The sequence below is a fragment of the Apostichopus japonicus genome, chromosome 13, assembly GCF_037975245.1.
Source record: "Apostichopus japonicus isolate 1M-3 chromosome 13, ASM3797524v1, whole genome shotgun sequence".
Classification (NCBI taxonomy): domain Eukaryota; kingdom Metazoa; phylum Echinodermata; class Holothuroidea; order Aspidochirotida; family Stichopodidae; genus Apostichopus; species Apostichopus japonicus.
The window spans coordinates 24,945,362-24,959,658 of NC_092573.1; the positions used below are offsets into that span (position 1 = coordinate 24,945,362).

At 37.2% G+C, this 14,297-nt stretch overlaps 2 protein-coding genes across 2 annotated transcripts in view; one reads left to right on the top strand and one right to left on the bottom strand.

Moving 5' to 3' along the window:
* Window positions 1–237: 237 nt before the first annotated feature.
* The window catches only part of LOC139979040 (uncharacterized), a 37,619-nt gene continuing 23,559 nt past the window's right edge, over window positions 238–14,297 (top strand). The window contains exons 1-6 of the mRNA XM_071989677.1: window positions 238–819; window positions 10,837–10,954; window positions 11,411–11,476; window positions 11,732–12,499; window positions 13,218–13,271; window positions 13,982–14,118. Of these exons, the coding sequence (XP_071845778.1) occupies window positions 10,867–10,954; window positions 11,411–11,476; window positions 11,732–12,499; window positions 13,218–13,271; window positions 13,982–14,118 (1,113 nt within the window). The 5' untranslated portion in view covers window positions 238–819; window positions 10,837–10,866. The remainder of the gene's footprint in view (window positions 820–10,836; window positions 10,955–11,410; window positions 11,477–11,731; window positions 12,500–13,217; window positions 13,272–13,981; window positions 14,119–14,297) is intronic.
* LOC139978622 (zinc metalloproteinase nas-15-like) lies at window positions 3,196–5,466 on the bottom strand. Its single transcript, XM_071988981.1, has one exon. The coding sequence runs from the start codon at window positions 5,304–5,306 to the stop codon at window positions 4,161–4,163; it is 1,146 nt and encodes a 381-aa protein (XP_071845082.1). The 5' UTR covers window positions 5,307–5,466; the 3' UTR covers window positions 3,196–4,160.

Genomic DNA, 14,297 nt, shown 5'->3' on the forward strand with positions numbered 1-14,297 from the left:
GTGACTGCCCTGAATAGAGGGAGATATATCGATAAACAGATGGAGCTAGGACTAATAGGTTGTTTGACGTTTAACGGGGAAATAGTCTGCAGGCGGCTAGAAATTTATAAATTGAAAAACAACCATCTGTATATAGGGGTGGAGATGGAGGCGTTGCGCTATAAAGAACGATGGAGGCTGAATTTGGTATTCATATTTATCTGTTGTTGCTAGAGTAACGTGTACCATAATGACAGATAACTCTACAAGAATGTAAAACGTAAATAAATAATCCTTTAATTCAACCAACAGAAATACGCCAATATGTTAAAATGCTAAATATTAAATTAACATGAATGATAAATAATAAGGAAAGTAGCCTACTGCTTGTCAGAGCCCACGATACGAGGATGTAACTCATGTAGGGATGCACATTTCGACAGGTTTCTAAACTCCCCATAGTCCTCCAACCCCCTCCCCTAACCCTAATCCTCATATCTGTCTCACCTCTTAAATACATGCCGAACAGGGAGACCAGATCTATTTCTCCACCTGGAGAGGGTTATTGTTACCGAATTCACCTAATGAATATGTATGTGAGTGCATTCCGGGGAAGGTTGTCGTGCTATCGATATTGTTTCGCTTGGTTGCTCAAGTTATATAACAAAGCTTAACAAAACTGTTACACAGTTGTTTTGGATATGTAATCGTAGTTCACAGAGCTGCTTTGCTATAGTCCATAGGCAAGGCAATCGAGGTTTGTGTTTATCCATTTCCATAAAGGGCGTTATTTTGTTATACTCTTTTGCGAGGAACCAACGGACCAGACGCCAGCTCCCAGTAAGTGATTGATTTCTGAAGTTATTCTCTTCCGTTTCAAGGCCAAGTAAAACCAAGTCAAATAACTTATATGACGTTTGGATGCGCTATCTAGAACTTGAGGGAACTTGTAACTGTGTTCGACTTTTTATGTTTTAGTTTGGAGTTTGTAGTGCTGGTTGATAATCCCCGCCCTCCCTCCTCCTCCACTAACTCTCCCCTCCCCCCCCCAGCTCAAGTGTATTATACCTTATGCTACCTAACACGACCATTTCTTTTGTGAAGTGTGAAATGGCTTGCTTGTACAGTATAAAGCATCATTGACATTTAGTTCAAGCGTGGATCCAGGGGAGGGTCAACGGGGTGTACCCCCTCTTCAACCTCACACAAAAATTACAAAATAGGCTAGTTATAGCACAAATTTAATTTTTCGGGGTTTGTATGCTAATAAAAAACCCATGCTACATGAGCAATCGGCTTTTGACGACCACATGGCCACAACCCATCCCCTTTAAAGCATCCTGGATCCAACCCTGTATATAGGCCGATGCGATGTTATGTTATCCCTTTTCCCTCCAACATAGACAGTTTGATGCCATTATCCGTTACTTACCATGTGCTGACGTCACATCGGGAACGTTCCGATGGCCGACTCCTGTCTTTATCCAGTGACATTTTTATTTTGGGATTATGTAAATGACTATCAAAGCAAAAAGCAAGTAAGATTTAGTCAGGATTATCAGCGTTGAATATATGTACTTTTTCCTCATTATAACGGTACCTTTCTGATATAGCGCCCTCGTTAAATTTGCAATCCCTTCCTTGAGCCATTCCATAGCTCGGAGATGCCAGGTAATGCAAATATCTCTATTGTATTGAATTTACATTTCTGAAATAGAAGCACCACACGAATCATGTTTTGCAATCTCTCCCTGCAGGAAAAGTTTTCCTGCATACACACAACAGGTACAACCAGGGAGTTGTAATGGAATAACAACTCCCTGGTACAACACCAGCCGGGCATTCTGCGGAATTCATAACCTCATGTCGGCTTTAAACACAAACCATTAAACAGTACGTGCGAAACCTTATGAATACTGCTCACGCAGAAAATTGAATTTATAATTTAATATTCAGTGTGTGCAAAAGGTAAAGGTTGAACAGTGTTATTCACAATGTGTCTGAGTTGCTTGCTCAAGAATAACAACGAGAAAATACTGCCGGAATGTTAATTCAGTCTGTCTTCCATCTTTGAAAAACTCGAAAACAAGTCTTCGTGACGAAAGCGCAGAAATCACTACAATATTGTAGATCTTAGCCAATGAAGCGTATGAGATATCGTGCATTACGTGGTAACGACAGGAAGATTATATAATGTCCACGTGGAAGATTGTTAACCGACTTGAAATTTGCCCTCTTTATTAAAACCATCTTGGAATATATATGGTACAAAAAGTTCCAATCAAATTACAATTTTTTTCTATCTTGGCATGAAACAAATGTTCTTGCGATAGCGACGTAGGAAGGTATCACAACATACGGAGGTAGAGAACAGGCAGGGTTTGGGGGATTTCCCCAAGAAGACATTTTGTTCGGTAAATGTTATAGTGTCCAAGTTGGCACATAGCGAAATTTGGAAATTACATTTCCAAATTTCGACCTTTTCATTTACGATTTTTATCATTTTATCTCAAAATTTCGATAATATTTCTCAGAATTATTATTATTTCGTCTTTCAAGTTAGAAAGTTTCATCTAATGCTTTTTATTGTAAGGAAATTTCGACTGTTTTGTGTCGAAATGTTGACGTTGTATGTCGAAATATTGCTTCATCGCAAAAAATGAACATTCACCTTGAAATGTCGACTTTAGTTTCAAGTTTTCATCGGAAGAGGGGCAGAAACTACGCCCCCCCCACCCACCCCAAACATGACCTAACCTCAAAATAATACGAACAATTAAGTACTAATTAGCATGAAAAAAAACCACAATATCCAAGCTAAATGAATTCTTTGCATGTGTTCTGGTACTTTGAACTCTGAACTTAAGAGTTATTTTTCATTTCCACACTTTAGTAGATTATTTGGTTTAGTTTTCATACAGACACTGAGATATATAATATTATATAATGTAATGGATCGTCAGCGCCGCGGGCAAGTTAATAGTTATTATAGTCTTAGTGGTCTGCTTCTATTAGTGGTGGTATTTCCCTGGTTAGCAGTCCTAAGCATTGAACCATTGACCCAGCATAGGTTAATCTGATGTTTATGACGTCATCTCGTCAGGAAGCAATCAACTTAAATTACACCCCATGACCTGTGTTCCTAGAGGATAGGTAATGAACGTTCCAAGTGATACAGTAAAGCTCAGATATATTAATAACACCAACAAATTGGAATCAAGTTTCGATGGGTTTATTGCAAGACTTTCATATTTTTATAACTTGATTGATCAAAACCAGCTGATAATGACTGAAGCAAAACCTGTGTGAAACCAGCGCAAATGAAAGTAGATAATGTAACATTAAAATATGATAGTGTCATACAAGGGCGTAGGAACCGGGGGGCTGGGGGGGCGCCAGCCCCCCCGGTGAAAAATATGGGGGGCGGAAGTATCATTCCGCCCCCCCCCCCCCCGCTCCGCAAGTCAAAAAACCCCTTTTTCATTTCCAAATGAGAAAAAAATCTCATTTGGAGCACCAAATTGCATCTAAGGCCAGGTGAAAATGCAAAATTATTTACAAAATGGAGTGGGATGTTGAAGTGTGCTATATTGTACCAAATTGCATCTGAGGCCACCTGGAAATGCAAAAAAAATTCCAAAGGGGAGGGGGACACCCCCTCCCCTTAGACCCCTCCCCCAGGCCGGCCATCAATCTTCAGCCCCCCCCCACTCAAAATTACCTTCCTACGCCACTGTTGTCATACAAATGCTTGATTTTATATCAAACTTCTTCAATACTTAGTAATTTCACATAACAGGAACAAATTTTAAAATTAAATGTTGGCCTATACCTAACTTTTGATCATGCAATTTGACAAAATAAAGGGGGAGGGGGATATGAAAAGATTGAGAAGAAAACCATAATTAAAAGAAATATTAAATCACAAAACAGTCTTTATCAGAAATTTTCAATCACTTAATTGGCTCATCGTAAATTCAGTTTCTTATACGTCAGCTTTCAAACGGTTATATAAACCTTGCACTGTTTTGCTTAATTAGTTAATTAGTTAATGAGAAAGAATAGCAACATATGATTTGCAAAAATCGTGAACACTAAATCATATACGGTAATACAATATTATTTGAATATCTTTGCTACATACCGGTATCAGTACTATTAAAGTACCGCAATCTGTATTCTTAACATAAGTTACAACTCTGTCTACACGATGTCCTCATGTATAGTGGATTACGCGTACACTCTCCGTTTCTCGCCCACCACGCACAGTTGACGTTGTCGTCTGCACAGTTTGATGATGACCGTCTGCACTGCTGACAACTAACGGGACAGTTCGGCAGCATCCAAGCAGGATTCCTGGAACACTCTCCTCTTGCAGCCCAAGCTGAACAGTTGGGATGAGTTTCTTCACAATCGGGGTTGGTTTCGTCTCCTTCCGTCTCGGTTGTATCCTCACATCCATAGTAACGATTTATTTTAAGAACATCAGTAGCGCTGAAGTCGTTTCTGTTGCCTATGGAAACTCCCGCCTGGCGAGGTACTATAGTCGGTCGTCCGTTGCGGCTGAAGGCATTCATTGGATAATGCATGATAGAGTAATAGTCATAACGGGTTTGTAAATGATCAATGGTGTCCTGGTTATACCTGACAAAGTTGTACTCTAATCCAGACTGGATGTTTTGGTAATAAACGGTGACAAATTGATCTCTGTCGGTTCTTGTTTGTTCGTGTTGAAATCCTACAGCATGCATTAGTTCGTGCATGATAGTTCCTCTGTGAAAGTTACAGGCGCCCCCAACAGACAGTTCTTGGCGTCCTCCTCTTCGACCAACGGCCGAAAAGCAACCCTGTCTTGGTACGATGTGGACGTAATCTCTTTGTCCATTCCAAGGTGTAAACCGAATACAGGTTGTTTGATGGTAACGGTTAATGGCCGCAATAATTCTTTGTCGAGCACCGGCGTCGAAGGAACGGTCGATGAAATACGGCACGACACCTCCTGGCCAACGTACATTACGGTTACGAACAGCATTCTGGGCAACCTGAGAAACATTGTAGTCGACTTTGATGTCGCCCTCAATCAGATAATGTTCAATTCCTGAGTCAATGTTTTGATTTTCTTTAAATATGTACTCCATACTGCCCTCCTCCTGGTTGGTACCAAAGATGCTCAGTTCGAGTGGTGTTGGCAGCTTTGAGTTAACCTCAAAACTGGGCACTTGATTCAACTCGCCATTAACAAGATCAATCGGGTTGTCTCTGCTCAGTGGTATACAGGACGAGTAGCTCACCAGCACTATGGTTAAAATTACCGAGACGATCTTCATCTTGATGTACAACTCTCCGTTTGTTCTGTCAGTGATTGATAACGTCTTTAGTAGCTGAAGATTGATGTTTCTATGACGGTTAGTCGAGCTGTGTCTGGGTATTTATTAGTTTGAACAAGTCAACAACTTCCAATGACTGGCCTAAACGGCGAGCCTTTCAATGACCTCGTTTGTGACGTTTCAGTCCTTATTTGGTTAATGTACTTACACTCTACCTAGTAAAGTCTAGTCACGTAATGGAGTTGTCATTGATTTTTCGACCCTGGGAATCGTCATATCTAAATGTGAACAATTAATGGTATGGTAACAAAGTGAGTCAATGACTGGCCTAAACGGCGAGCCTTTCAATGACCTCGTTTGTGACGTTTCAGTCCTTATTTGGTTAATGTACTTACGCGCTACCAAGTAAAGTCAGTAGTAATTGGGGAGTCTTCGTAACACACAATAGGCGCTTTGTCATGGGATTAGGGGCCTAGTGTGTGACGAATACTCCCCTTATATGAGAGCTTTTGATGTTATAGATGCAAAGATAGAGGGGACTAGTGTGTTTGGTAGGTCTTCCCACTATTGCTGGTTTGGTACTATGACTTCTGTTACAGACGGGAGCGATAGGATCATATCGTGTTCTTGTATACATTCCCCTTTGCAGTTTGTGTACCATGTAATGTGGAACTTATGTACTGTCTTGGAATATCCAAAAATGAAAAACAGGTTGTGGGATTCGATAAGATCAAAAGCAAAGCTCCCGGCCCCCGAAAAACAGACAATTATACTATATATATATATACTACATGAACTGTCATCTACACGTACGTAAGAAAGTCTTTGGACAGTTCACGCATAACAAATTTATATATATATATATATATACATAAAATAATAGAATATATATTTATATATATATATTTTATTTTTATATTTATATATATATATATATATATATATATGATATATATATGATATATATTTTTTTGTTCCGCTTCCTTCACTTCATGTATTATCCACTACTACTGTTATTTGTAAACGTTTAAATGCATGTTGTGAAAAACAAATAAATGAAATGAAAAATGATATATATATATATATATATATATATATATATATATATATATATATATATAAATGAAAATCGTAATGTGTTGGAAAATCAAGAACAGTGAAAAAACTTTCAGCCTCCACCGGGATATATATATATATATATTATTATTATTATGGATCCTTATATAGCGCAAATACTATAACATATGTATATTCAAATGCGCTTTACATGATGAAGAATAAAACAAAAATAAGTAGAAATAAAAAAACAAAAAAAATCAAGTTAAATTAAGTTAATAAAAAAGTGGATAAAAGAATATAATAATTACATGATAAACAGTAAAACAAATATATAACAAGAAAACAATTAACGAAATAATAATACATAAAATGAATTCAGATATTATAAGCATTGCAGTATAAATGAGTCTTAAGTTTGCATTTAAACAGGGTAAAACTTTCAATTTTTCTTTTATGCTGTCCGCCTCGCTTGCCTCTCCTTGTGGGGACATTGTATTTCAAAATTCCCAAATCTTTCAGATAGTCATAAGCAGTGGGATTAAGTCGCTGAACCGGAGAAACGGAACAATAGGTGTTCAGCCGAAAAAGTTCTTTAGCTGTGTACTGTATAATGGTAGAGTTGTTACTATGACAACACATAGTGCTAGGGTAACAATTTTCAAAAAACAGCAGATAACGATAAAAGCATGCAAGACAGCAGATTCAGCATAATCTGGACAGTAAAAAAAAAATATATATATATATATATATATATATATATATACAAAAAATAATAGAATATATAAAATAATAGTGATGAAATGAAATGAAAACAGTTGTGTGCCCGCTTTTTATAAATAAGAAGCGGGTCCCGAAACTGCTCCTGAAGAGACCCCGAAAAACGGGGGCTCCCGAAATGGCGCCCCGAAGTTGGCCCTGTTTGGAGTCCCGAGGGGGGGGGGGGGTGGTTGTGAAGTACCACGATATATATACAACTGCTTCAGCTTTTTTCTTTCAGATCTTTTCATGGCTTGCAGGGGGCACGCTTAATGACGTAAGTCTCAAGACTTTTCATCACACACTATAGCCCCCTAATTAATCCCCTCGATCTTTGCATACATACCATCAAAAGCTCTCATAAGAGGTTTATTCGTCACACACAATAGGCCCCTAATCACCTGACAAAGGGCATATTGCGTGTTACCTATTACGACTTAAGTCTAGTCACGTGGGAATCGTCATATCTAAATGTGAACATTTAATGATATGCATTGGTAACAAAGTGAGTCAATGGATTGTGTTTTACTGCTTGGTCATATTTACAAGATTATATCCTTACATGGTTCAATTTATGTGACGTCACAGCAAGGGACAAGCATGTGTTCCTTGGTCACTCCGTGACCCTGGAAAAACTCGAGATAGCTGCTTACTGTTATGATTAGTTTAAGGTATTAATGGTTTTAACATTCATACGATCCATCTTCCCCACATCAGCCCTAGAATTTAAAGTTTCAATACGGGGGGGGGGGGGGCGTAGAGGTGTTTTATTGTCTGATTTATTGTGTTATGCCTAAGCATAAGCATATACATCTATCATGAAGGGTAAATTAAACTTATGTCCAGAGGGCTATGTAAGCAAGTACACTCCAAGCCACAGAAATGAAACATAAAGTGAGTGAAGTAAATACGAAGAGTAATAACATTAGGTTAAAATCGCAAGTTTGTTTTTTAATTTTTAGTTATTTACTATCCTTTTCTCTATTTCCATCTCTCTTCCTTCCTTTCCTTTCTATTTTCTTGTTGTATCCCTCTGTCATGTCCTCTTTTGTATTGATCTCTGTATATTTTGTATTTATTTCTACATGATCACTAGCTTAGATATCATTACTTTCTGTTTTTTCTAGTGTCCTTCATTATGTTTAGTTCTAACTGTATTGCAATATTGTATTTAACTTGTACAAACATATGAGAACTAAATTTGAAATTGAAATTGAAAAATAAAAACTTACGTTAAAATGCAGACCTTTTTTCCGTATATCACTGCTTCAGTGTCTCCATTTCACCCTGGATTGTCGTTCGATTCAGACACTATGGACAGATAACAGGAAAGAGCTATAAGAATCATTCAACCATATATGCATTTTGCCGTGTTAGAAGATGTGAATAAAAATGCTGTTAAATATACATGAAGGGAGGTCTATGTATATAGATATTTCTTAATGCAGATAAAAGCTGGAGCTGAAACCAGGGAGTTGCTATTCTCCCTGCTCATACTAACCAAGTAAAACCATTTTGGGTTATATTGATGCTCTACAGCCAACAGAACGGTTGGATGAGAGATAAATCTTACTATTTACCGTGAACCATTCCTGATAATGTGATCTCTCTTATCAAGAGGAAACATCACGGTTACAATTAACTAATTTTTTTAAAACTTTGTATAGAAAAAGTGTTTCATCCAATGATGAAATCTTTTAAATTCCATTGTCAAGAACATAACCAAATCTGTAATGATTAAATGTTACAGTCTCACGGTATAGGTTGTGAATATCTATTCTTAATTCTTCTGCCAGTTTGTATGTAACGTTAATTAAGAACAAAATCATTTACGTGCGGGTTTGTATATGGTATATGGTATATATATATATATATATATATATATATATATATATATATATATATATACCATATACCATATAGCTTTAGGGTAGCTTGCTATTGGTGTGGCTATGTTTAGGAATTAATAAAAATAATGAACATTCTCTTGGTAACATAGGAGAATATAAGTTGATCATCAAAATTTGTTGTTATCTCTTCCTCCTACGTCACGCAGTCGATCCCCCTCCCCACACCGACGCCTTACCTCATATATGATGCGATACATAACCGTTTGTCAGGTCATTAGGTTATGCAAGTTCGATCATTTATCGTAGATTAATTTTAACGTTACTTCTGCTGTTTAGTCTTTGAGCGGCCATCCTGTGACAAACAGTCACAATGTGGGGAATTATGTGGACGTCATCATTATTTGGTAACGGTTACGTTTGCTATGGTTACCCGTTGATAAGGGTAATGATTTTTTAAGTGTGTATTTATAATCTTTTCGTCAGTAGTAAGTCAGTATATATATTTGTACTGTGCACATATCCAGCATACTTCCTTAACCACTTCTTCTTTGGCTTTTCCTAAATGTTAGTAAACTATTGATACCATAATTGATATTGTAACTTCGAAACGCTTTAACTCGTCTCATCTTCGTGAATAGAGAATACCGCATTAGAGAGGCCACTTTCCAATGTCACAATAATCGCAACAATCATAAACATTCTACTAATGTGTTGTAAAACCTCCGGCCCATCCTGACAACAACGAGGTTGATAAAGTAATGTAATCTGTAATGTATGATCCTCTCCTATGTTAGTTTCCAACTTTCCTTTTCATCTTCGTTGGGAGATAACTTTGAACCAGTACCATGGCCGGATTTTACCATTGGTCAAGATGGTCCGGGCATACGGCTCCCGATATAGGGTGCACCAAAGTCAGAGGAAGACAGGGAGGGTGAAGGGAAGAAATGACCTGTTAAAAAAATTCACTGAATATCTTTAAACCGTTTTACATTAACTGTGCATCTGAAGTAATTAAAGCGTGAACTTCATACAATGCCTGTGTTGGTTGTTTTGAACATCACATTTATGTCTGTCCCAGGGCCACGGAAAATGTTAACCGACCCTGGCCAGTGCATACGTCATCATATTGTAAGATTTTATTTAAAATGTCCTCTGCATGAACCACACGCACCCCTCCGAATATTATCATCGGGTCTCAGCCCCAGCGTCCACCCCCACCATACAAAGTACAGTATTATAACATACATCCTAGTGTACATTACATAAATACATAAAACATGTGTGCGTTACAACCTAAACAGTCGAAAAGTCTTCAACATTGTTTCAAAGGAAATGAAATATAGCACCAATTTGTATCTGAGCACCTTACCATTTGCAACCAAAATTTGTAAAGGGGCCACCCATCCTCTCGATGACGTAACATATTAGCCCCTCCAACTACCCCCCCCCCCCCCCGCCTTCCTTCCGACTCCAAGAAGAAACATTGTGTAAAAAGGATAATGAATTTGCGAAACTTGTGAATTTGTTTACAAGGTAGGACGGGTTATTTCCTTACCTTGTTAGCTTTTAGAATCAAATGACATCCATTGATCAATCAATTCTTTGAGCTAACAATCCATTTATGGATCTTTGTCTACAAAGCTCATTCATGAGTGACGTCATGTATTACGGAAGCAATTAAGTTAATACCTCCCTGACCTTTATCACGATTAATTGTCAGCTGATATCTAGGAAACCCATCGACTAATACCTTCATCCTTAATACAGCAGAATCATTGTGTGACGTGTCCATGTTTCAGGTTCTGAAAAGATATATAAACTTTCAGCAAAGTCTGTAAATTCATTCAAATTTTGAACATTCGTAGAAGAGACGACAAGCAAGCTATTACAACAAGATGTATTCATCCATTGTTTTCTGGATCAGTCTTTTACTATCTCTTTATTCTCTCACCACTGGATCACCATTATGGGACGCCGAAAATGGTAAGTAGTTTACCTCGTTAAGTTATTTTCTTAGTTATTAACGGAAAATTTGTGATTGAACTTCTGTTAAAATTTTAAGACACAAGAGAACATTTATAACCGTTTTGCGTATTAATTTGTCTACAATTTTATACAAAATGTAACATTTCTTTACTATTCAAATAGCAAAAACGTAATTATTAGTAACTGCAAAACAAATCTCTTAATTCTATTATCAATATTACAATTGTTCTCATGTATTTAGGAGTTCCGCATTAGACATAATTGATTAACTATTTCTAATATTATTAGGCTAGTCAATGACAGATTTGTGTATCTTAATAACAACAAAGATGAAGATATCCATCCATGCTGGAATACGACGTCCAGAATTTATATGACGTCATAATCTTTGGATCCTCATAAATTGTAAATAAAGTTATAATCGTAATATTAATCATTATTTTTATTTTCCAGAAATCGAAAACAGACTAGAATTAGAAAACTTCGAGGCTCGATTTTACAGCCAACTAGAAGAAACAGGTAAATGAAATAGTAACTCCATCATATTAATTTCTATCTTGTTAAAGAACCGTATAAAGCAATCCACTGCTTGGTTATCAAATCATCTTTTCAATGTCTTTTTAATGAAAGGTAGTGTTTGTGAATTCAATTTTGTCGAGCACGTCAAATAAAAAAAAAATCAATTATTAAAAAAATAACAAAGACCTAAAGTTAAATATTAGATTGAAAATATATCTGTGTTTCTAATATTCCTTGACTATTTTACGTATACAGATCCAAACAGCCCATTGGAAGTCAGAGGAGATCGACCGGGGCAGGCTACTGAACAATCGAGATGTGACGTCATCACAGGTGTGCCAAATGACGTCAGGTCAGCTCTTCGACTTAGTTCGTTTTACAGCAAATATACGCATGCGTACAACATTCCTGTTTTGGGATCATTTCGTGTGTCTGATAGGGCCTTGCAAAGAGCTTGTTACGTCGTTCGTTTCCTACTAGCTGACAGACCAGATCTAAGGCAGGCCATGTACGCCAAATATGGACGGGTCGCCATCATGGCCACCAACGAAGTAACACAGAACATTCCCGAACATTCCTTTCTGCCACCATTTTGGAACACCCGAGCGAGGGGTCTTGGAGGTACCCTTCAGATACCCGTGTCTACTGGAGCAGAGGAAAACGTCCTTTGTTTGAGAAGTGACGGATACAGAGAGGACATTTTCCTTCATGAATTTGCTCACGGCATTCATAAGATCGCCCTTACAACTGCCGTAGCAGGTTTCAACAGCCGTCTCACCAACGCTTATAACAGCGCCAGAAGACGCGGGCTTTGGCAGAACACGTACGCAGACGACACAGTAGATGAGTATTTCGCGGAAGGGGTTCAGAGCTTCTTTAACGTAGAGTCTCCTCCCGTATTCGGAATACACAATGACATCGACACGAGAGAGGAGCTAGCTGCCTACGATCCTACCCTGTATAACCTAATCAGAGAGGCTTTCCCTTGTATGAACAACATCGTAGACCGTTGTCAAAATCAAGGTAAGTTAGTCATGTTAATTCAGGTTCAGATTTTCAGTACTTTTGGTTTCTAAAATTCAAAGTAAGTTAGTAACGCTATTCATTAGCGTGATTAGACGACTTTTCAATAATGAATACACAAATTGATACATTTTCCCAAAACGTTCCCCGTTGTTTGTTTTTCAAGATGACTGAGTACTAATAGGAAATTATTTTAGTTGATTCCAGTAGTTTACTGCGCAAAATGCCTAACTGCAAGTAATACTCAATGTAATACTCAATGTAATGTAATACTCAATGTATGTAATACAATGTCATACTCAATGTAGATATTGTAAAAATAGAGAAAATTGGAGATCCAATGTATACAGTTGCTTTAACAGTTTTCAGTAAGATTAGTATTTTCAACCAAAGAGAAACTACGGCTGAAAGATACCACAAAACTTCGGTATGAATGTCACAAATAACAAAGTTTCATCAATATATTAGCAATTGCACCTACATATACATAGACACAGGTTGTGCAAAGGAAATGTACAGTGAAGTTTCTGCTATCGGTGATGCCTCGATTTGCTTATCTTTATAAAATAATTGTTTCAAACTTGGCCTAATGTTCGTGTGTCCTCCCTTCATTGTTTAAAACTTGTTTAAAAGATTGTTTCAAACTTGTCGTAATGTTCGTGATTCCTCCCTTCTTGACAAACGCTTATTTTTTATATTTATCTTTTCTGTACTTTAGGTCAAATTAGCAGCCAGCCGTTGAGAATGAACTGTGCAGGGACAAATACTGGAGGTAAAGACAAATATGTTATTTTCTCATAGAATTTCAATAGACTGAATCTTGAAACATCCAGGGTGGATTTCTTGCTATTAAACTGGAAACTGTTTTTATCTGTATGGTTTACATAATATATCGATTTTAGATTGTTGTTTATATATTTGCATATTTTATCCTGCTATCATGCTAATAAAGCTGCAGACGGTTTGAAGCTATGTATATATACATGGGCGTAGGCAAGGAGGAAGGGCGAGGGTGGGATCGGGCTATTCGGCGGGGGTGGTTCAATCAAGCCCCATCCTCTTATATCCCTTCGTTTTATAATCTGCAGATTCATTATTTTACCTAGATGATATTTTTAGTATGAAGTACACTTTAAAAGTAACTCTCCGAGAATACCGTTAAGACAACAGACAATTGATATGGCAATTGTTTAACCTTAGTTTTTACGTACTCGCTCGAATTGGAAAAAAATATATATCATGTATGTTACTTATAGTACTAAATAACAAAACAAGGTTATGTAAAAATCCCTACTATTTAACTACAAAATTGCTTTGTTGGAACAACAGATGAATCCTAAAACTAACAGCTGATAGAAAACTCTGATCTAACGCATAGTCGGATAAAAGATAAAATTTTGCTTAAAATATTGTTTCCAAATCAGAATGAGTTCTTCGAACAAAGACATAATAACATTTACAATTATAACATTGTTCTTTCAGGTTCAGGAGGCCGTCCAAGGAATCAGTGTGAAGATAGAAACCAGTTCTGTCCTTCTTGGGCTTCTCGGGGTGAATGCCAAAGAAATCCAGCCTACATGTTACCAAACTGTCCACTGAGCTGTAATCAATGCCAGGGATGATTTCCATTCTCGTTTATTGTTAGATCAAATGTTCACAACTTAACGTATCATATTGAGTCGAATTTCCACATTCTAGTGCTACAATATAATCCACCATTGAAGGGAAGATAAGGAATCTGAGAACATAATCTGGAACTGTAGTATATCATATCATGAAACGATTAATGTTTAGGCAT